At 38.3% G+C, this 22,968-nt stretch overlaps 4 protein-coding genes across 9 annotated transcripts in view; 2 read left to right on the top strand and 2 right to left on the bottom strand.

Moving 5' to 3' along the window:
- atf6 (activating transcription factor 6) overlaps positions 1 to 7,097 on the top strand; it is a 28,200-nt gene extending 21,103 nt beyond the window's left edge. For 2 of the 3 annotated variants that reach the window (XM_079245495.1, XM_079245496.1), the window contains exon 16: positions 5,342 to 7,097. In XM_079245495.1, coding sequence (XP_079101621.1) covers positions 5,342 to 5,538 — 197 coding nt within the window. In that variant the 3' untranslated portion in view covers positions 5,539 to 7,097. The remainder of the gene's footprint in view (positions 1 to 5,341) is intronic. The other variant, XM_079245497.1, reaches the window with a different exon arrangement.
- A 372-nt stretch (positions 7,098 to 7,469) lies between these two features.
- Positions 7,470 to 14,020, bottom strand: olfml2ba (olfactomedin-like 2Ba). The gene is made up of 8 exons (XM_079244891.1): positions 13,626 to 14,020; positions 13,240 to 13,503; positions 12,885 to 12,992; positions 11,277 to 11,444; positions 10,109 to 10,337; positions 8,963 to 9,904; positions 8,456 to 8,632; positions 7,470 to 8,370 (listed from the first exon to the last, which is right to left on the bottom strand). Exons 1-8 carry the CDS (start codon positions 13,785 to 13,787, stop codon positions 7,757 to 7,759), a joined length of 2,664 nt encoding a protein of 887 aa, XP_079101017.1. The 5' UTR covers positions 13,788 to 14,020; the 3' UTR covers positions 7,470 to 7,756.
- A 313-nt stretch (positions 14,021 to 14,333) lies between these two features.
- Positions 14,334 to 17,954, bottom strand: LOC306759155 (torsin-1A-interacting protein 1-like). Of its 3 annotated transcripts, none has more exons than XM_079244687.1 (8): positions 17,845 to 17,954; positions 17,075 to 17,153; positions 16,890 to 16,973; positions 16,712 to 16,756; positions 16,456 to 16,635; positions 16,214 to 16,354; positions 15,884 to 16,078; positions 14,334 to 15,737 (listed from the first exon to the last, which is right to left on the bottom strand). In XM_079244687.1, the coding sequence occupies exons 2-8, from the start codon at positions 17,127 to 17,129 to the stop codon at positions 14,959 to 14,961; spliced, it is 1,479 nt and encodes a 492-aa protein (XP_079100813.1). In that variant the 5' UTR covers positions 17,130 to 17,153; positions 17,845 to 17,954; the 3' UTR covers positions 14,334 to 14,958. The 3 variants fall into 3 exon arrangements, with proteins under 3 accessions (XP_079100813.1, XP_079100811.1, XP_079100812.1); XM_079244685.1 differs by having other exon boundaries at positions 16,214 to 16,357; XM_079244686.1 differs by having other exon boundaries at positions 16,214 to 16,357; positions 17,075 to 17,146; positions 17,845 to 17,929.
- Positions 17,955 to 18,027: 73 nt separating this feature from the next.
- Positions 18,028 to 22,450, top strand: LOC306759173 (uncharacterized protein). Of its 2 annotated transcripts, none has more exons than XM_079244709.1 (8): positions 18,028 to 18,207; positions 18,941 to 19,060; positions 19,176 to 19,355; positions 19,824 to 19,928; positions 20,077 to 20,205; positions 20,322 to 20,441; positions 20,526 to 20,579; positions 20,670 to 22,450. In XM_079244709.1, exons 1-8 carry the CDS (start codon positions 18,126 to 18,128, stop codon positions 21,479 to 21,481), a joined length of 1,602 nt encoding a protein of 533 aa, XP_079100835.1. In that variant the 5' UTR covers positions 18,028 to 18,125; the 3' UTR covers positions 21,482 to 22,450. The 2 variants fall into 2 exon arrangements, with proteins under 2 accessions (XP_079100835.1, XP_079100836.1); XM_079244710.1 differs by having other exon boundaries at positions 20,080 to 20,205.
- Positions 22,451 to 22,968: the final 518 nt, after the last annotated feature.

Consider the following 22,968-nt stretch of genomic DNA (forward strand, 5'->3'; position numbering starts at 1 on the left):
TACCAGAAACTGAAGGTGTAGGAGTGTGAGATTTGAGAGGAGCAGATTTTAGGGGTCAGAGAGTGGGTGGGTTGTGAATACACAAGCAGAAATTACTGACAGAAGATCAATGGCCACTAGCAAGATGGAAAGCAACACAGACTGACAAAGCACCTACGCCACAGACTGGTCTTTGAGGTGGAAGACTTCCCCCTCCAGAATCCCTTCAGCTACCAAACACAGTGATGGAAGAACAAGGTAGTTCTGAACTGTATCAGTCTGAGCTTTTAGCACTGCTGAGCCTGTCTGTGGCAACGGCTCTAGCGAGCTCTGACAAGTTGTGGCTGTGGAAGCTGACAGATTTGTCACTGCAAGTAGCCACTGCTACGATTTGGGCTAGCTGTCTTTGCTAGATCAGGATCAGCAGGTAAAGTGTTACCTTTACACCCCACAAAAGCACAAATCCTTCCCACGGCTGCGATATAAACAAGTTGAACAAGTTCACATGGGTACAAATGAGTCTGTGGCTGGTGTTTGTATGCCTGCAAGGCAAGCACATGCCTTTTTGTATATGGAGGGAGGGGTGAGTTTAAAAAAAAAAAAAAAATTCTTATGATGCAGAGGAGCGACAAACACACCTGTGCTACTACCTGAGTGTGAAAAGACGGCATTAAAAATTAGCCTCGGCTAAAATGCTGTAGTATGTGACATCATACATGAAGCATCCCTATCAAAGCAATAAATAAATAAAAAAAACAAAACCTGATTAAATTTTTTTTTAATCATTTGGACCCACAAAATCTCAATTTTTCAATAAAATAATAAAAAAAAAAAACTAATTTTACCGATGTAGGTAGGTGATTTTTATTACAATTAACTAATGCTTAAATTGATTTCAGAGTGTACTCTTTAATTATTATACATAATAATCATTTGTCATATCATTAAATGTGCATTTGCTCTCGATTTTCATGAGCTCACCCAAACATTCACTCTGACCTTTTAATCTGCTAAAATGTCCTCACGGTGTGTAAAAGTCAGTGCATCAGAGGGCGAAGAAACTGGAAAAATACTCTTACATTTGTAGCAAACATGCTTAAAGTCAACTACAAAAAAAAAGGCTTGCAAAGGGATGCAGTGTTTATGAAAATGTAAGCTGTTGCCAGTTTATGCTGTGTTTTGTTGTTGTTTTTTGTTTAGAAAGCAGCTTCCTGTTTTCTTTTCAGTGTGTTTATATTTAGAAAAAGCTGCAACAGATTTCAATGAGTGTTTCAACTATCCCTGTAATGGGTGAGTCTGTGGAATATGAGCCTCTTAGTCAGCGGGGAAGACATGGCCATTAAATTTTTTCTTTCCCTGGGAGAGGGGTGTTGAAGATCAATGAAAGTAAACATTGTTCTTGGTTCGTCTTGTCAGTGAGGAATGTTAAGGTCCATGTCGGTCACAAGGCCCATTGAAATGGCAGTAAACAGTGAAATCCTAAACGTCTTTCAGCTAATTGTTGAAATGACCAAACAAAGGTGGTATTCACGGATTAAGATCTGGTCTGGAAAGATTCTCATTTGTTCCAAAAAGGGCTTCCATTTGCATTATCAGTCATGAATGTCTGCAGTGAAGGGCAAATCTAAAGCATTGTGTTCCATCAGTCTAAACGTGTTAGCATTTATTAAGCTGGCTGGAGCATGTGATACCTCTTTTAGAGAGCAAGCTGGCTGTCTTTTTTTGATTTTTAGAAAATAGAACTAGTGCTTCTTCTGATAGTTCCACTTTGACCTGACAGCAAGGACTGCACTTTTTAAAAAAAGCCGACAACGCAAAAGCTGGTTGTGGTTTTCTGCAGCACAACACATGCATGGCGCTCCCTCCTTTTTACACATAAAGCAACATGTGTCACACAGATGACAGCCTTCAAGTAGCATTTCAGATTTCTGCTGTCTGAACTTTGAAATGATCTAGTGCAAATGTACATTTTTATCTGGGTGACATTGTGAGAAAAGAAGGGGCAGTGTACTGTTTAAGAAGCGTGATTGCTCTGTAGTGGAAGATAATTCTTTCCAGCTCCCAGTTGGTGCTCTCTTTTAGGAATGCCTTCCCTCTATGGTCACTAAATAGTTTTCATCTGGAGTGGGTGGATACAATTTGCTAATCTGAGGTGATTGTCTGATCTGTCTTGGTCGATAGCTGAACATGGAGGCAGAGACTTTGATGTGAACCCTGGTCTGTTTCTGACTCACTGTGCGTCTACAGTTCATTAGTTCTGCTAAAGTCACCTCGTTTCTGCACTCAGAAACTGCATATGGCTGAGCGATGGCTCCTTATAAGGTCTGAAGGGTGTGTTTATTTAATGATCCCAGTTTGAAAGTAGCTCAATCAAGTGGTAGTGACATGTTTGGATGTGGACGGAGGAAAGGAATAGTTTGAGAGTGACATCATTTACAGGTGGATCGGCTGAGGGACCAATGCACCAAAATCTGTTTTTGTTTCGACGAGATTGTACATGTGCATTGTAGCTAAGAAGCAGCTTTCACTGGGGGAGCTCAATAGTACGGACAGACTTGGGGGGGTCAGACTTTCCAACCCCTCCAAACTAAACAAAACCTCTCCACCAGTGATCTAAAAGGGCGTGCACGCTTAACAGCTAAATGTTCAACCCTTTCCTATTATTTCAGTTATTTTCAGCTTTCAGATGAGATCATATGTTTCATAACTGCTCCTTCATTGACCGCTCTTGTGCTCAATAAATCTCTGCTATTAACTGATTGAAGATTTACTATTTTAATATGAATGGTTCAAAGACAGTTATTCCTATAGTCTTCTTTTGTTGACTTTTAGATTTATTCATTTATTTTGTAAGTTTTCTGGCTGTTCTAGGTAACTATACAGCCATGTGATCAGGAAGCAAAGCATGTGCAAGATAATGACCTGAGGAACAAGTTATAAATGCATAGCTGGGGAGATCTTTTGCTGCAATGTCAACATTTTTTCAATCTATTTAAACACAAAAACATATCAAAACAAATGCTTTTTTTTTTTTTTTTTTTTTAAAACGTCAGTGCTGTTTCACTCTCCTCTGCATCCGCTTGTCCTGTTATTTATATAGTGTAAAGGAAAATCTCAGTTTTGGAACTGAAAGCTAAGTACTCTGGCAAAATATTGTTACTAAAAATAGTTTAGATGAACAGGTTATGTGAACGTAAAGCTTGACTCATGCTCAGCATTTGGGCCCAGTCTTCCTGGTAGATAGTTTGGGGCTGTTCGGCTTCATGAAGCACTACACAGTTTTTGTAACTGATTTGTATTAGCACATACATTATTTGTACAATATTGGAGCACAAGTTTTCTTATAGATCCATTTGGTTTTAGATGTGATTATACTTGCTCCCTTCTTGATCTAAAGAGAAAAAACAAGCTTCCTTCATTGAGGTGTCCTCAAAGTTTAATCCAGACTGTCTGCCAGCATCCTTCTGAGATGCCCTCTCAGGTTTCCTCTGATGCATTATTGCCAGGCATTAGGCCCTTATCAGCATCCACCAGCTCACCATGTCACTGAAACTTTTTGGGATATTTTCAGATGGCACGAGTAAAAGGGGGGAATAAAGTCACAGAGACCAGGACAGGAGATTTGGCAGCTTCTTCAAAGAGTTACCATTTGACAGTGGACCACATGGCTTCATTCTTGTGTGGTTCATCTTTCACCATTTGGGCTTGTTGAGGAGTTGGAGATCAAAGTGTTAATCTGGTGAAAGAAGGATAGAAAAGGACTTGACTATCAAAGCTGAGTCTAAAGTTTGGACTAAGCTTGATTACGGCTCACATATTACTGTGTGATTATAATGCATTTGATTACACTGAGATGTAACAAACCTTGAAGTCTGACACTGTAGCACCAGAATCCCTAAGTATCATTAAATGAATAAGGGTGTGTTCTGTATACAAGTGTAACTTTTCATTTGAGGGACTAGTGTGTTATGTAATCTGTTATTTTATCTGAGTACTGCCTCATAGTCATTCATGTGGCTTGAACATGGTGGAAATATCTATTGTGACCTCATCATGCTGTGTGATTAACTTCTCCAGTTCAGCTTCAAACAGGAGCCTAATTTTCTGATAGATGTAAGACAAAAAAGTATAAATGCAGGCATTATTTCCAGACTTTTCTTTTGAAACACTGAAACAATTTAAAACATCCCAGTTTTATCACAGGTGCAGAAGCAGAAATTTTGAATGGTAGACAAAACAATATAATGATCTGCATCCTCCAGATGCTGAGGTGGCTATCATATGGTTTCTGTGCAGTCTGATGAGCTCTTCCTGATCCTGCATGTCTCTGAAAATTCTTCTGTGAAATAGAGGAAGCTGATGTCTTGCACAGGTGTCTGGGGGTATTTAAAAAAAAAAAAAAAAAAAAAGGCTGCAGCTTTTAAACATACTTGCAGCTCCCAGGCATTTTAAAGACGCCAGCTCCATTTCTGGGTCACATAAGAGTGCACTAAAACTGGGTGAGGTGTGCTCCAGATGGGGAATGTTACCTCCACAGGCACACAATAGAAGCCTCAAGTTTTTAAGTTGTCTACTAATCTAAATGCACTCAGGATGCCTCAACATGTTGTTGCTGCCTTTTTCTAGCAAAGAATTTTACAAGAGTGTCCTCTTCAAAGGATGTCCTTTCCTGAGACTAAGTAAAGTTTGTCTGTGGGAGACCACAGACCTCGAACCACCAGGATAAAGTCCAGGATCAGTTTCCAAGTTTGAGTTTTCTGGGGGTTTTTTTAAGAGAGAGCCTAAAAGAATTGCTTGTTTGAAGGTTAAAATGGCTTTCAGACAACTTGCAGTATTTATCTTTGATAAGAACGTGCAAACCATCTGCGGCTGCTGAGTTTATTCAAATACAATGGAATGACTCATGAGCATTTATTACATTCAGCCAGTTTGTTTCTGCGAGCACAAGAACAGTGCTGTTTCACTGTTAGTGGTCATTGTTTTCCGGCTTCCAGCACTGTCCCCTCTCAAATTTGCAAGTTTTGTTCTTGTTTACGGCTGTTTAGTTTATCTCCATGATGAAGAAATCCAGTGTGTGACTCACCTCTGGACTGCATCTGTAACCCAGCCTCTCAGACCCTTCCCTCGCTGTCTCAAACATTATGCCTTACCCTTCCAAAATGCAGTCTTATCGTGTCTCTACAGCATGATAAAATAACTTCTCCATGATGCTGATGAAAGCTTAACAGTTTGGCAAACACAGTTTATGTCTTAAGCTGATTAGGTCATTTGATTTGGTATAAATCCACTTAATAAGAACTTTAGTAAGGGATGAATTTATTGATCAGACACTAATAACTTCCTTTCCTTCTTGACTCTGCAGACAGCATCATAAGGGACAAAGAGTTTGAGGTGATGATGCAGATCGACTGTGAAGTAACAGACACCAGGATCCTCCACATCAGGTCTGCAAGCATCCCACCATTGCTGCGGGTCAATCACACAGACACATTTTACCAACATGCCCCGACTGACAACAAAGCTGCTCCTCCCACCGGTGTGCTCATGGGGTCTGCGTAGGATCACCATCAATCCCAATAAAACTTAAAAAAGAAAATGCAAGACAACACAGTGAACACTTTTTTTTTTTTTTACAGGTTCTTCAAGAATAATGTAGATCCACCGAGCCACCTGTAATTTTCTGTTTTTGAATGAATATGCTCTACAAGACTGTACAAAAACTATACAAAATAAGTTCAAACTGTCAAGACATTTTTCACTGGGTCTGATATCCGGAGGTAGTCAGTAATGGGGTCCGTGCAGAGGCTGGCTCCTTGTGTGGCGACACTGACTTCTCCCTGTAACCTCAGACGCTGTCACATAAGGGTAATTGTTTAGCAGTAGGGGGCAGAGCATTGAACCCTGAGTCACCTCATCATAACACAAATATTTCAACTCCCACCAGCTCTCCTCAAGTCAGCTTTTTTTTTTTTTTTTCTTTTCACGGTAATTAAAGGTAGAAAAGTGCACATCTTTGTTTGGTAGCACAATAATCTCTGTTTTTGCTGAGCAATGAAGTGATGTAATTTTTTTTCTTCGTTTAAATGGCAGGCTTTTATAGATTAACATGTAACACAAGCTCCATTAATTTCCTGCAGCAAAAAGATAAACTCAGGAAGACAGGTGAACTGTAGAAACCAGCTGGTGAACCACTATGTTACTGGCATGTTTCTACTAATTTAAAGATTCCATGTGCTCAGTTTGTTGCACTTTGAAGGATTTTTGTACTTAATTTGAGGCGGTCTTTGCACTGTGTCACACATATTCATGAACAGATTTTTATTTTTATTGTCTCCTCTGTGGTTGTTTTTTTTGTTTGTTTGTTTTGTCTAGATTTTTTTATTTTATTTTTTTTTTCTGTGGAAAGTCTGTAATTCCATTTAAACTCTGTGATTTGTAAATAAAATTCTAAATGGTGAAAGAGAAGTAAATTATAGACTTTAGTAGATGGGCATTTTGGTGTCAGTTTTATCATTAAAAAAAAAAAAATCTCTATTTTCCATTGCAAGATACAAAATTTTAAACCATTGAGCTTAGTCTGGACATCTTTAAAAGAAGAACAGTGTCAAATCTCTCCGTCCTTAGTATTTGATGCCAAAAGCTGGCATTGAAATTAAAAGATGATGGAATTTGTGTAAAATCATAACTTTTTACTTCATTAGCAGTTTGTGGTAAAAATGACACTCTAAATGCAGAACATGATTCAATTCTGGCTTTCAATGCTTTACATTGTTTGGTCTATTTTAAATGACTATAACTTGATTTTTAAATGAAATTATTATTAATGATAAAGTAGTTTTTCACAGTTTGTATGTTAATAAAATTGCATATACCCAATGCTTCTTTTAGCTTCAGGTTTGTATTGTTTTAGCTCAACAGATGTCCATGAGAAACATTTTTTGATGTCAGTCCTTTGTGTGCAGCTTTCCTTTTTTTCTCTTTAATGTTAAGTTTGGACACACCTACAGAAAATGCAAAACTTGTGTGGTTTTGTCTTATAAGTCCTATTATTTGCTTAAACCAAAATAAACACTGGATTTTGTCTAAGTATACTATCTGTGTGTGTATACCTGCAAGTCTGTTGCCAGAAGTCATATTTTTCTATTGCTTAATAAATTTGTGTTTAGGTGCAATATATGGTTTTCCTGGTATTCTTCCGACATTAACTAAATTTGCGTAGAGAGACTGCTCTAAATTACAGGTTTAAACATTCAGTCGCTCTCATTGTTTCCTGCCATAGTGCTTTCTTTCCTCGCAATGTTCCCCAGTTCAAATGAAAGCTTACAAGCAACAATTAAAGCTACTTTAATGTCACCATTTTATCCAAAAAAATAAAAACACATCTTCCATGTATAGTTTTGAGCTTTATTGCAGTCTCCTCAAAATAGTCTATGTGGGGATAAGTGCTTTCACAAGGAGAAGGATAAAATAAAAGAAATAAATGTTGTAGATAGAATATATGATTTATCCTAAAGTATTGGGATGAGTTCAAAAACCAGATTTTGTTTATGTGCACAAACACCAGCTCAAATACTTTTATGTGCAGTAAAATATTGACTGAGGAAACAGGCTCATTGTTTTTGTTATATTAGATACAAATAAAAAAAATCTTGATAAAACACTTAAAATACTACACTAAAGTATTAATATATACATTTGGGCCCATCCATCTCTATACTGAAGGTCATGTGGACTGATCTACAATCCATTCATATAAAAGGGAACATGGAGCCCTCACTTATGGGTCCACATAGGCAAACTTTATGTCATATGTGACTTGGTGTCCATTGTCCCACGCATACAGAACACCCTCTTTAGGATTGTACTCAATCTGCGTGGTGTATGTGTAGTTATTTATGAAAGGCATTCTGGGAATCATTTGAGTGTTTGTGTGTGTGTCGAAGGCATATTCTAAGTTAGCATCCTTTTGGTTATAGCTGTCAACGGCATACAGGACACCGCAAACAATGAAGCAGTTCCCAAAACTGTTCCTCCTAAGCCCAGTTCTCCAAGTGGTCTCTCTCTGCATGCTGAGGTCTACGGGGTTCAGTCGACTCAGGACAACCACCTCCTGTAGGAAGCCCTCGTCATCAAGCGCTGGGTAGATAATCCACAAACCACTCTCGTCAATGGCAAAGTCAATATCTGAGTGGCTGCGCCATTCCCACGGTGACGAGGACTCCTCAATCAGGGCATCATGGAGCATGGTCCAGGCGGCCACGTTACGCTGCCGTAGGTCAAATTTGATGATGTCACGGGAAAAGGCTCGATTGTAGTAGAAGGCCCCTCCGTAGACCACATGTCCTGTGCCAATCCAGTTGTAAGGAAGCTTGTAGGAGTTGGTGAAACGGCCTTAAAAAGATAAAGGCTTGACTAAGCATAAGCTTCATCAAACAGTATTAAGTCTCATTTTACTGATAAAACAATCGGCTCTCACCTTGTTTAAAAACCTCCAGGTTCTGGAACTCTATGAGGTTGTTTCCATAATAGAAGTTTGTGACATAAATTTTGTCATCAGCAGCCTTTGGGTCCTTCATCCATGCTCCCTCAGTTCTGCCATAGGTATTGTGAGTGACTGGCTCAGAGATGGTTGCCAAAGTGTCCTTACATTCCCCTGTGAAAACCCAGAGAGGCATAAGCGAGGAGTAAAGGCGGTTTAATGGTATTTAGAGCAATGCCAGGGAGTCTGAAAATAATTACAGGCTTTTGTTTTAACAAACTTGAACCACATAAAGGGCGAGGTTGCCACAGGGGATAGTGGAAGAAGTTTAGGGATTTACTGAGAAATATCCATTTGATTTTCTCTGATTGAGAAATGTTAAAGTAAGTCTTTTCCTTTTGGCAACAAGAAAACTTACTGTATTATTTTTTAATAACCAATTTGAAGGAAACTCAGACTTTCTAACTGTAAGAGGCCATAGGTTTCAAATGAATTATTATTTACCAGGTTTCCTTGAAGATGATTCCTCCTGCCTTTGTATTGGTTTACTGGCATCCTCATGGCCTTCCTCCTTCTCCTCCTCTTCCCAGCTGATTTGGTATGACTGTTTGACTCCAGTGGCCTGTCTGGTAATGGTAGAAGAGGATGGTGCTATTGTTGCAGCAGTTGTCAGAGCATTATTTGGAGGCAAAGCTGAGGAGGAGTCCGTTTCATTTTGTGGTGTTGTAGCATCGGGCTGTGTGGAGGTAGAAGGTGTGGGATGTGCTGAGGCTGAGTTCGGTGGGGTCTGCATTGTGACAGTCGTAGCAGATGGAGTGCTGGTAGTTGAACCCTCCGTCACAGGGTCGTGTGTATTAGTGCTTTGATAAGTCGCTGTACTGCCAGGTATGGTTTGTGCTTGATCTTTCATTTCAAGGCTGGAGGTTTCCCTCTCAGTGACGGGCATATCCCTTGTTGTTAATGCTCGTACCATTTCCTTTGTGGTGGTGTTATTAGTGGGTTGAGTTGTTTCTTCAGGACTGATGCTTAAAGGAGAGCCTCCCACCTCATCCACCAAAGAAATGGGCCACTTGGTGACTTCAGGAGCGATTCCTTCAGTAGTCTGGGGCATCATGTTTGTGGTTTTCTGTTCATCTACTGTACTGTTTGGTCCAAATTCGACACTGGTTGTGGTAGACACGTCACTTGCTGAATGTGTAGACATACCAACTGTTGTGGTTCCAGCAAAGCTGAATATCTTATTGTGAAACTCTGAAACGGGCTCAGTTTCTTCTGTTTTTACAGATTGGCTGCTTTTCCTCGTAATGTGAGCGGAATTTGGCGTTTTTGCTTGAAATGATCTAAATCCTGGTCTCATCCTGGGCCGAGGGGCTTTGTGTAGAAGAAGATTCTCTTCGATGAAAAGGTTGACTGAGCCATCACCGCTGAATCCATGATATTCAAAAACTAAAAGTGACAAAAGGTAATATAGGATTTTTTTAATATATAAATTTATTTCAACATGAACTCATAGTGCATATTGACACTAGAAATCATTCCCATTTGTTACTTAATCTGGGATTATCAATAAAAAGTAAATCATAAAGTGTAAGTGTATGCATCAGTGATTTAAAGTGATCTATTTAAAGGTGACAGCTTTATTAAACTTACAGTTTTCTCCAGGCTCTCCATCATCGGCCACCATGGGATCCGGCTCTGCTTTGTAAAAAGTCATCCCTCTGATGATCATTCCATTTGGGCCGGTCTTCAGCACCTGTGGAGCTTCCTTATTAGCCATGTTTTTGGGAGTCAACTGAGGTTTGACCTCAGTGATCTGACCAGGGCCATCTGTCTGTGGCAAAGATGGATTTTCCCCAATAAACTTCCCTTCATGCCTCTCCTGTTAATGACATTATGCAAGTCGTAGAAAGATCCTTTAGTCTGCAATAAAGATGAGGCCAATACATCTGCTCTGCTAAAACTGCATTTCTAACATGTTTCTAAACAAACTGAAGCCACTTCTCTCATATTTTTTTCAGTTAAGACATGAGGGCTTACATTTAGAGTGTTCATCAGCAACTTTTTTTTTCTATCATGTTTCATGTTAATATAATAACAATGTTCAATTTTAGTCAAGGGGATTTTAATACATAGAGACATGTTCTGCAAAAGTTACTTAAAACATCTAGTTTAATTCTAACTTTTATTAAATTTACTGGATGCTTCCCACAAGATCCCCTGGAAAACATATTAATCTGGTGAATCAGCTGCATGTGGAGTCCAGGTCTGCAGAGTGCAATACTGCTGGACATCCTATCAAGTTTATATTAAAACAGTCCAGAACCAGCACCCAGGGGGATGACCTTGACCTGAGGTCCGCTATTTTTCACTGATCCTGCCAAATATTTCAATTACATTAAGAGCTACACATTCTTTTTGCTTGACAGTGGCTGAGTGAAGGACTTTGTGCTACTTTTGAAACAATGCGTGTAACTTTTGTTTTAGTGAAAAGTTGAGAAGCAATATGTGAATCCAGTTGCTTTTTTAAACATTTGTCCCTTTCCTGCAATGATCAAACAACTGGATTTGGTTTGAATAATTACAGTTCTTTCATGAATACCAAGCAAAAGTACAGCTACAATGATTATGTTTATGACACAAATACACAGAAATAACTTCCAAAAGGGTCTTTAAATGACTCTGAATTCACAAATCAGATGAGTCAGTAGAACATAGATTTGCATCTGGATGATAGTGTATAAAATTCATATTTCAGGGAAATAATTACTGGCATACTATGTTATGACCATGTTCCCGTCTGTTATTACTGACAAATTACCTCTGAGCTTTCATATGCTCCTGCCTTTTCAACCTCAGAGAGCAGCCCTTCATCCTGATGCTGATGCGGAGGAGGGAGAGGAGTAAGTGGGACTTCAGTCACCTGTACTTGAAATGGAGGATTCTCCTGAGGATTCCCCTGATCCAAGCTGTGGTTCTGAGACACCACCTTCATAAAGTGAAGGACAAATGAAGAAATTGAACATAAATTAGATAAGCTTTAGTTATAAACATGTGCCATCGCCGAGTGAATAATGGGGCTTACATGCCAGTCATTTTGACTCGTCATCGATGGAAAAGTGCAGAAGTTAATTCTAATTTCTTGTGTTAGTATGTTGGGACAGTAGAAGACCCTGAAACTGAAGGAACTAAAAGGGATTCAAACACCAGCTGTTTAAAAGAAAACAAAAAAAACAAAACAAAACTTTCCTGCTGTCATGTTCTGAGACAAAGGTTTGTACATTAGATGCATCTTTTCTAGTATAAACTTAAAAATGTGTTGATCATCTTGTTCTTTATTGCTGACGTCACTACAGTTCTGTAGAATAGCAACATATCTTTTCTAATAAAACCTGGACAGTTAGTGCTGATTAACCTGCTTTGACAGTTTGTTCATTGCAACTTTTTTAACATTAGCCAGTTCATTCATTTTTCATGGATGCTTCATGTCATTCTGATTATAATGATTAAATAAAAAATGATCATTTACCTCATCAAGTGATCCCTAACCAAAACAGAGGCACAAACATTTGGAGCCTTTAATAATTGGCATTTTCTTAATTTCATGTTATTTCTGAAAAAGTACTTAAGAAGCTGCAAGCCGTTATCAGTTAAATACTACCATAGTGAGATACGTCACAATATTTTTTACATACTAAAAGGAAATCCACAGAAAATCTACGGAATGTCTTTTTCAATCATTGAAGAAGTTGGACTCCTTTCTGAAGGCATGGTACATAACCTTCCAGCTAGTTTTGCTGCACCTGTTAGGGTGGGACAGCGTTGTATTTAATGATGGATGTGAAGTTTGATGACTTCAGCAAAATCCTAGCTACACCACCCAACTTTCATCTGAAGAGAGTTGTCATCAGTAATCAAAACTGCAGATGCAGCGTAACTGTTCAAAATGCTTTTTAAAGCCTTTCATTGGGCAAATGACCATATTTGATCACTTCATTGGACATAAAAAAATGCCTCAGCATGCTCGTCTATGAAGACCTGAAAATCAATCTTGACTCCCAAAGCTCTCTGTGATTGCAACACCAGTTGGTTCCAGCTCCACTCTGGATTACATAATTTAAGCTTTCCTTTAGATCGGTCATATTTACATCTTTAAATCATTTACTAAAGTTATAATGTAAAATACCAAAGACAGATGTCACAAAGAATTAGATTTTTGAGAAAAAAATAATTAATATTCTGTTTGATAAAGTTCAAAATGAAAATAGTCAGCACATTTTCCAGCTCCAAAACCCCCCAAAATCTGAACCTTGTCCAGAAACATTTGATAAAATCTACTAAATTATGTCATCAGGAGCCTAAGCACACATGTTGCTGTGACTTAGTCGTTTAATTATATTTGCATACATTGAATGTCTGGCTTTTGCACCTTTTCGATGTGATCCACGCGGTCTAAGAGCTTATTGGTAACGGAGTGCAGCTTGAGTAAATCCATTCCATAGAAAGAGCCCTCCAGCAGCTCCAGGATGGTGGACAGCTGCAATGACCAGATAGATTCCGTCAGAAGTTTACCTCAGAACATGCCATGAATAAAACAGACCCATTCCCAACTCTTTTAAACCGAATTTCTGATGGTGCACATCACGTTGAAACACTTTTTCCTGAGTCTCATCAAACAGGCTATGATATCCAGGCTTGTTCACAAATCCAGTGACAAAAACTCTGGGGACTTTGCGCACTTGAGGTGCATGTGCAGATTGAAAATGGACAAAATGAAGCTTCACCTTAACATTTTCTTTCCCAGCTTCCCTAAGTTTTTTAAGCCTGAATTCTCCCTCGCATGGATTGACTGCTGACGGAGGAGCGATGCAGGCGCACTTGCAGTGTGGTCCTGAGGTGACAGTCTCCACCGTGTAGAAGTCCTGCGCCGTGGCTCTGCCTTCCTCTATCCGCCGACAGGCGCTCCTGCTCAGGGGTCTGACAACACATTTACACCGACAGTCAGAGCCTTCCGAGAGGGCTTTCACTTTGTCATAATCACCCAGCAGCTATAAAGAGAAGAGGACGAATGTATTTTCCACCAGTCTCAATCACAATTTTACCCACAAAATAATTAGAATCTTTCAAAATAAAACACCTTCTCATCATAGAAGAGGCGTTTTTCTCCTACCTTTGATATGATGCTCTCTTGACCTTCAGTCTCCTCTTGCAGCCTGTCAGCTTCCTCTCTGCTTTCAAGCTGAGTACTTGGATTTTCACCCAAAGGTTTGGGTGCCACAAATCCGCATGAGAAAACCGCGCAGCAAACGATGACAACGCATAACTTATACATGCTGTGGCTCCCAGAGCTCCAACAAATCTACTGTCACGGTGAGTTATGGATAACAGGCACAGCCTGACACCAGTTTGTTCACCTTCAGAAGAAATTCATAGCCTCTGTAAGAGTCCAAAAATAAGAAAAGTATCTCCAAAAACTGCATGTGAAATGTAAACATTAAGCTTTACATCGTTGTTTTTCATACTCAAAATGAATGGCGGAGAAGACAAAAAATAAGATGCACTCAGTCAGAGATCTGCCGGCATCTGCAGCTGATAGGAGGCAGATCACACTGACGAGGAGGAGCTGACCTGCTTCATGGGAGAATTGACAAAAATGAAGCAACTCAGGACTTGCGCAAAACATCTTGACAACCTTTCTAGAAAAATAGACTGAACGATGTTTAAAGAAACAATAGCTATTTATTTTGTTTAAAATGAAAACTTCCTGGCTGTTATGAACTCTGCAGCCCAGTTCCAGCTGTGCACGTGCTGCCCTCTAGTCGCAGAAAACTTACTCCAGACAATAAAATGAAGCGCTTTAAATACAACAGTTCGCTTTTATTTTAAGGCACATTTACTTTAACAGATATTATTAATTAAATTTATACTTGTAGTGAAACATGTACACCCATACAGAAAAAAAAAGGACATGTCAATTCCAATGAAGGCACACGGTGCCATGTTGGTATGAAAGAAGATTTTGACACGACAGAAAAAATAAAAGTAATCTTGTGTTGTGATTCAAATAGAATAACTCTATCTGGACCTGTCTTATTATCATTATTTTAAGAATAAACTAATCTTACATTATATAACTTTAAAATGCAGCAGTTCACATTAAAATATACAGACTTCAAATCCAAATAAACCCCCGTTCATATTGTCCATTCTGCAGTTTATCAATAATTAGACCTGATCAAAGGACGAAAAGAATAAAGTGCTATAGAATTTTGTATGTAATTTTTGTCCAATGAATGGAAGCAGTTTTTTTACAAATCCCACAGCGTAATGTCTTATTCAATCCTGATATATTCATCTGTGCTGAGCTTTATTAAAAAATATTAAATACCCCTTCAAATCTTTAAAACCAGCATTTGGAGAACCCCAGAAAGTGAGACCTCTTAAAGGTATGTGTACTTTAGTGCTTAGCTTAAATACTCAAACATGAGTATGGTTTGTGTTCTTTAGCACCCTTCGTTTTCTATTCTTTCCTCTGATGCCACAGGCAGAATGAGGTGAGAAATTCGGCTCCACAGTCCACCATACTTATCAAGGTCCATCCTATCAAAGGACACAGGGTAGCCATTAGATAGAAACTTTTTTTGAAGGTGGTCGTCCACCATCTCTTCCACAGTGCTCAAGTGAATTTTTTCAGGGATTTCCTCCTCCTCACCCAGCAATACTGTAAAAATCAGAAAAGTCTTTTTGTATGCAGCATTTTCATGGTCGCAGTAGCGGTAGAAAATAAGCGTGGATCCTGGAGGCAACTCTTCAAAACGATGAATGACAGCCACGGGTTTATCTCCTTCAAAAGCTCCCTGCAACTTGCTGTCAATGTCCAGCTTGACTTGGTCACTATCTTGGCTGGCTTTGCTGACTCCATCAATCTGGAGGACAGAGGCGTTAAGTGCAGAGGAGAAGGCTGAGGCCAGACTCTGAGCTAAGCAGTACAGTGTTCTCTCAGCTCTGAGGCCAGACGTCAGGATTAGGCTGACAGGCTCAGTGGGATGGGCAGTCTGGAGGTGTCTTTTCAGGTGGATTCTGCTCCTGTTCCAGACTTCTGCACGCTGGTTAGGAAACTGAGTTTTTACTTTTTCCATCTGCTTGAGGAAGACATCTATTTGCCGCACATCAGTTTTTGGAGGTGGGAATTCATAATACAGTCGATGCTGTATCAGGATGCCAACGATCACCACTCCACACACTAAAATCCAGAATATTATTTTTTCTCTGGAGAAAGGGCCTGTGTGATTTAAAAAAAGATGTCATTTTTTTTGACTAGTACATCACATAAAAAACATACACACATTGTATAATTTCAAGTGACAACCACCCCAGAACTTTTCTGATTTAATCATAATATATAGGAGAGAATTCTAACAAACTTACCACCAGAAATATTTGCAGTTTCTGAAAGTGCTGGTTCAGTTGCCTCTGTTTGGTTTGGGCCAATGATTTCTATTTCAGGTCTCTGCTTATCTGACTGCTCCATCTCTGATGCTTCCTGGAGAAACGGTGTGTCTTCTGGAGCTACATTCTGCAGTGTGTTCTTCTCTTCTTCTGGAGCTGAAATGTTTAACAAATCTAGCCACAGAAAAACAAAACAAAAAGTTAAACACAAACAGACAAGAAACAAAAAATCTGTTGATGTTTGAAGATTGTGTCTTTGGTACACATATATGGAAACAGTCTCAGGGATTTCTGTAAGACAAGATTCACCTCCTTCAATTTTGGTGTTTGTATCATTAATAGCTGTGGAGTCTGATTGTATGGGCCCATCAACCTGCTCATCCATTCTCTCATTCGGTACTTCCTGAAGGTCTGCTTCTCGTGCTTTTTGATCCTTGATGTAGTCTTCTCCTGCTGAAGTAAAAAAACAACTTCAACATATGCCTTAGCTCTCAGGCAACTGAAAATGCCATGGCTGTTTAAGAAGTGAGGGTAAAGTAAGAAATAAGAACCTGTTGGAATAGTTGCAGAGGAACACTTATGTGAAATCTCCTCAGAAGCCATAGCTTGCTCATCAGTCTTTTGTGATTGTTTGCTGTAATCCCCGTGACTTTCCTTATCAGCCAAAATGTTGTCTGCTGTAGAAGATATTTCTGTACCAGGCAGCCGCATAGTTTCAGCTGAATTATTATCTGCAACCAAAGTAGAAATTAAGTTTAATCTGACAGTAATTTTTGAAACAAACTCAATTCGAATTTTTATTCTTACCTTCAACTTTGGGCACCATGTCCTCATAAGTGTTGTTTAGAGCCTCTTTGGTTGCAGATGTAAATGATAAAGTTGTACATTAATAGATTCAGTGATGACTATGTTTTATTTTCACTGTATATAGAGAAACATATTTAATGTGTGATGAATAACTGTTGAGCTTGCTTGAATAATTTACCTTTTGAATATTGCTGTTTCACATAATCAGAAACATCCGCTGGTCTAGACTTGTCACTTGACTGTGTTTCATCTTCCTCGAGTTCTATTAAAAGAATATTAATGTAAATACGTTGAAAATATTTGTGATTGTTAAAAAAAAAAAAAAAGTTTAAAAGGTGTCTTTTGTCATTGGTGTTTCAGTACCTTCTTTGTGCTGCTGGGAGAAATCCAAGCCATGTTGTTGCTGTTCATCTGCCATGACTTCAGCTGGGGACACTATTCACTTAATGGATATACATACACATTTTTTTTTATTTAATTTATTTTTATTTATTTATTTATACATACCTACCTACATACATATACATATATATATATATATATATATATATATATATATATATATATATATATATTGCATACACTGCATATACTGTCCAAAGTCCAAAACTTCTAGATGTTAATCAGCTGCAGCACTTGCTATATTAGCTTGGTATGAAGTCTTTAAAAAAAAAAAAAAAAACTAAAAAAAAAAAAAACCCCCCAAAAAACTTAAAAACATTTGTAAAGGTAGGTAAAAGACAAACCATTTCATATTAAACTAAGTATTGGGATAAAGACGATCATCTGTTGCGAACTTGGGTTGTGATATAACTAAACGCTAATTATTTGTACGACTGAATTAGCTGCTAGCATAAAATAAGAAAACAGATGAAGAGAGCAACCCAGCTGGCTGGTTTGTCGGGGACAAGGATCCAACATCATAAATCAAACAAAAATCTATGTATCTTCCTATATACTAGTCAGCAGGTTGTGAGACAAGATAAGGATCGAGTTGTTTATTCTGACATGCTAGTTTAGCTAGTAGTTAGCAAAACACCACATGACTTCAGTTCATATACGTTTTTGGTGTATAATACAATTTCATAGGTGGACAGAAAAAATATAAATATGTAGTTTTTTGTTATTACCACCTCATAGCAATCGTTTCCTTGACCTGCGAGTAGAAGGCAACGCTCCTCTTTTTAAGCGAGTCCCACTGACAAGTCACCAAATCAGGGCGGAACCTTCAGTGCTGTCCTTGTTTCCAGAAGTGAATTAGGCGCAGCCCGGAAATCAACACGTTCCGTCGGGAAATGTCTCCCCTAATAACAATAGGGAAGTCTGACGTTCCTTGCTGTGGTTTTTGAACAGTATGTTGTGTTGTGTTACGCATTTGATGTTTTGGAGTAGCTTGGTTCATTTTTAACCATCAATGGATTCCAAGATGTCTACAAATAAGGCTTCTATGCCTCCGAGACGATCGACAAGGTCTCAAGAAAAGGTGGCAGGAAAAGGTAAGCGGACTGACCGATTAGCTTCACCGTATAGCTCACACTGTCTCACTTTTAAGTTTAGCATCCATGTATTTAAAAATGTGCTTAAACTATAGCTTGCTTTGTTAACTTCCAGCAATTTTCTATTGAAAACTGAAAATGGATAAAACTAAACATAATGTGATAGCATCAGCTATATATTTAAAACCATGGCTGAAGTGAATAACTTTATTCTAGCATCTTGGGGTAATAGCATCGGATCAAAAAAGAAAGAGAGCAGAAAGATCATGAAGTCGGTGCATCAGAAATAGGAAATGTCGACAAGTTCAAGTATGATAAACACTGAAATGTGTGAATCTAAAAATAAGATGATACGATACGAGCACCTCTAAACACACTTAGTATTTTAAGTATTTTAAGAATTTCCATAGCAGTTTTCACACGTATTTATTACAATCTTAAAATGTTTGTTAAACATCATCATTACTATCTGACAGGATAATACACCTTACCCCTCTCCAAAAACTGTTCAGAAGCTGTTTCAGAGCACGACATCAAAATTAAATGAGTTTACTTGCCATACAAATTCCTTTGTTTTAACTCGATTGTGTCCCCATGATTGACAGGTAAAAATGGATGTTTAAGTCTCACCTCAGAGTCAGAATGCAATTGTCCACGATTTTAAGTAGGTCTGATGTCTTAATCATATTGATATATATATTTATTTTTTTAAATGAATATCCTTTATCTCCAGCATTGAGTTTTGAGCCAACCCCCAGGGGCCCTCTGAAACGGACCAGAATCAAAGTAGATCAGCCTTCGGCTGCAGTTGTCAATGGTTCCAGAGATGTTGAAAATGGCTTGGATGATGAAGGTGGGATGCTCCAATTAACCATATTTCTATTATCATAACAACTGAGATGATAATCATTTACACTATTTATTTGTTGCTTTTTGTTATTTAACAGATCCTGTTTGTTATTTTACAGAGTACCCTAGCAAGAAGAGCCGATTGGACACTGCAGGAGCAGATGGTGACGGGAACTCCGACAGTGACCATGAGATGGATGTCAAGGAATCAGCGGAAGAATTGGAGAAAAATGAGGATCAGGAAATGGAAACTGTAGAGGAGTCTTCGAAAGACAGCAATCTACCAAAAACATGCAAAGGTTGAGGCTTTCAGAATCAATACATATTAGGACAAATATTTTTTGCTTTAAATGATCGAAGATTAACAGTAGACCAATTTATATCTTTTGCTGATTTATCCTAATGGAATGGGGTTTTGCCAAAGTAGCACACTGTGTTTTCTTTGACAGTCTTTTTTTTAATTTATTACCAAATATATTGTTTATAATTTTACACAGTTTCGTGCTCAGAGCTAGATCAGAGCTTCACTGTAAAGTCAGATTTATGCCAAAATTTCATACAACCCCAGTTTTTTTGTGTTGCTTTATTATAACTTCTAATGCATGCAGCTGTTTTAAATAGCGGAACGTGGTATCACATTTGCTTGTGTGCTGTTGTCATTTTACTTTCAGTAGGAGGTAGATGAGCTTCATTAGACTTCTGATTAGATCTAATGGTTTTTAGCTTATCCGTTTTAAATAATGAGGTTTTTTCTTTTGTCTAATTAGATGCCCTTGGAGCTACGAGGTTAAATCCTCGCGTGGTGCTTGGCCAACGCTGTCCAGTGATTAGTTCTTTCAGCGAAAATCAAGACTGTCCGAAGCCCAAGACAGGTAAGAGAACACTGCAGCTTGTTTCTGCTTGTGCAAAAACTAATTTGAACTTATAAATGTTCATTATTTTGTTACATAAGTATTAGCTTAAGGTAAGATAATTTGATTGGCATTGAACTCACTTGTTTTTTGTTTTCATTTAAACCAGCAGCAAAAGCAAATGTGTCTCCAGTCAAACCTGCTATGCGCCTCAAACCAACAGAGATCAAACACGATGTGCTGAAACACAGCATGGCTGATTATCAAAGGACAATGGAAGCCAAAGCTAAGACCGCAGGTATCAAACAATTGATATTTAATGTAAAGTGATTTTTGTTCGGAAAGATGCATTGAGTGTCTGTTGAATCATCTTTGGCAAGATTTTTATACTAACATATGAAACTTCATTTTTAGATAAGCCCAGAGTGAACCACATTGGCCGAAGCATGTTTCAAGCTTCTGAGAATACTTACACAATACAACAACATATAAATAGCATTCCAATAAAAAGAGAAACTGTTCCCAGAAGACCAGGTATTGCATTTTTCGCTGTAAATAATTTGCTGCATCTGATGAAACTGAAATATTTTCAGAACTGATATAAGATTTTGCATTTAGAGGGGACTGGGAAAACTGTTACTACCAAGAGAAGATCTGTAAATTCCTGTAGAGGTAAGGTTTACATATCATCTTCAGACTAAAAATTTCTCATGTTTTGCTACTGTGCATTTTAATGTGGTTTTTTTCCTCCTGTCTTTGCAGGATTTATGTGGTATTTATGGCGTTTGGTGTTCCTGGTGCTGCTCAGTTCTGCTACCATGCTGGCTTACAAGATCATTCCTGTACTCCAAAGGACAGGAGGTAGTGGAGGGCGTCCATCCAGGGAGGTGAAGCCAGAAAAGTTTGCTGAACAGCTATCGCTTCTTGAGACTCAGTTCCCCAGACAGCAGTCTGAGTTGTGGAAGAGGAGTAAGATCCACCTGGAGAAGCACCTGAAAACAGAAAAACCCACAGAGCCTGTTAGTCTGATCTTTACTGCAGGCCTCAGGGCTGAGAGGACACTTCACTGCCTGGCTCAAAGTCTGGCCTCCACCTTTTCATCTGCCCTCAATGCCTCTTTTCTCCACATTGATGGAGCAAGTAAGGCCAGTGAGGACAGTGACAAGGTGAAGCTTGACATTGACAACCAGCTGCAAGCAGCTTTTGAGGGAGACAAACCTGTGGCGATCATTCACCGATTTGAAGAGTTGCCTCCTGGTTCCACCCTTATTTTTTACCGCTACTGTGATCATGAGAACGCAGCATACAAGAAGGTGTTCTTGTTGTTTACTTTGCTGCTCCCTCAAGATGAGATCAGCAATCAGCTCAGTCTGAAGGAAGTGGAGGAGATGGTGCAAGAACATGCCATGAAAAAGTTGGTGGGCGCTGAAGGAGAAGCAGCCTTTAATAAGATGGATATTGACAAGTTTGGTGGACTGTGGAGTCGCATCTCTCATCTGATTCTGCCAGTAGTGTCAGAGGTGGAGATAGAGCAAGGTGGATGCCCACATAACAAGCTAGCATCCCAGAAATAAAAGGGTACAGTGTTGGAACAAACTGATTGTGAATACTGTGCAAGAAGCAACGTAACTATATTTACAAGTAAAAATGATTGTGTTCCGTGGTATTTTGCATACAGGCTGGATTTTAAACGGTGATCTCGACCAGAGACAAGAACCTCCACTCATTGAAGTAATGTGTATAATTCTGTTTAAAGAAAAAGATTTAAAAAAAAAATTTATATATGTAAACATGAGTAAGATTTGCATGAGGGGACATTATCTCATGATCTTCACTTTGTGGACATGAAACAGATTTTCTCAGGCAGATGTAGAAAACTATAAAGGCTTGTTTTGTATCCAAGTATTCATATTCACTCTGTTTTAAAGCATTTTTCACCCATTTTCATCAGCAAGGATCCCACTGGATCTTCATTTAAAACTTTCATTTGTTATCCATGTTCTTCTTGTAGGCAGAAATTCATAATTCTCATTTTGTATAAAATCTTGTTTATGATTGATGGGCCTGAAGGTATGTCACTTAAGTGTCTGTGTGTTAACTCTGTGTGTTTTTGGTTGGTTTTGAACTGAAAAGGAAACATTTTTGCTTTAAATATCCATCTTATCCAGATTACGGGCTTTACTGAGTAAATATTTTAAAGTCTTTATTTTTTTCCCTCCTTTCCTGAAGATGTATATTTGTGATGTGTTTTTTAGACTGAAATATTTTGTGATAGCTGTACATATATAGGATATTAAAAGTTTCAATCTTTGCACTTGTGAAGAAAGCACTAAATTACATTGAAGATGTCCATTTAAAGGTGTGAAGGTTTGCATGAAATCCTTTAAATTTATAAGAATATTTTGACTGAATATGTCCAATACAAAATGTGCCTTAAACATATGTTGATAGGACGGTATTTGATCATTACCAAAACATTTATGAATTGGTACCTAATATCTATTAGTTTTGTTTCCTATGTTTTCACTCATTCCTGTTATTTCCCTCAGATTTTGTGTGTGTGTGTGTGTGTGTGTGTGTGTGTGTGTGTTGCTCATATGAAAACCTCAATATGTCCAATAAATGTTATTCTGATATCCAAGAAAATTGATGATTAAAATCAGGAAAAGTGGCTGTACATAGTCCTCCATGGGTGGCATTTATTTTTTTTTTTTTTTAAGAACAATCTTCTCCCTATTTAGCTGTAAAACATGTGATTTGTTAGTAAGACATTACAGTTCAAGCAGGAAGTTACACATTTACAACAGCAGCAGTTCAATCATTTACAAAATCCAGTTGTAATGAAGATAACGTTTATTCAATGACTTTGATAATCACAGAGACAAAGTTCTTGACCTCAAATTATGTGTAAACTGAATAAATAAAGTTGCATCACTTTCAATATTTAACTGAGAAACAAGGAAGTAACTACAAGTTCAATAATTTGGGAAAAAATTCAGATTGTAAGCTGACGTTAAGAGTTGGGTGAGTCATCAAAGTGATCTCGATAACAACTCGGCTA

Source organism: Telmatherina bonti (assembly GCF_933228915.1).
Source record: "Telmatherina bonti genome assembly, chromosome: 8".
Lineage (NCBI taxonomy): Eukaryota > Metazoa > Chordata > Actinopteri > Atheriniformes > Telmatherinidae > Telmatherina > Telmatherina bonti.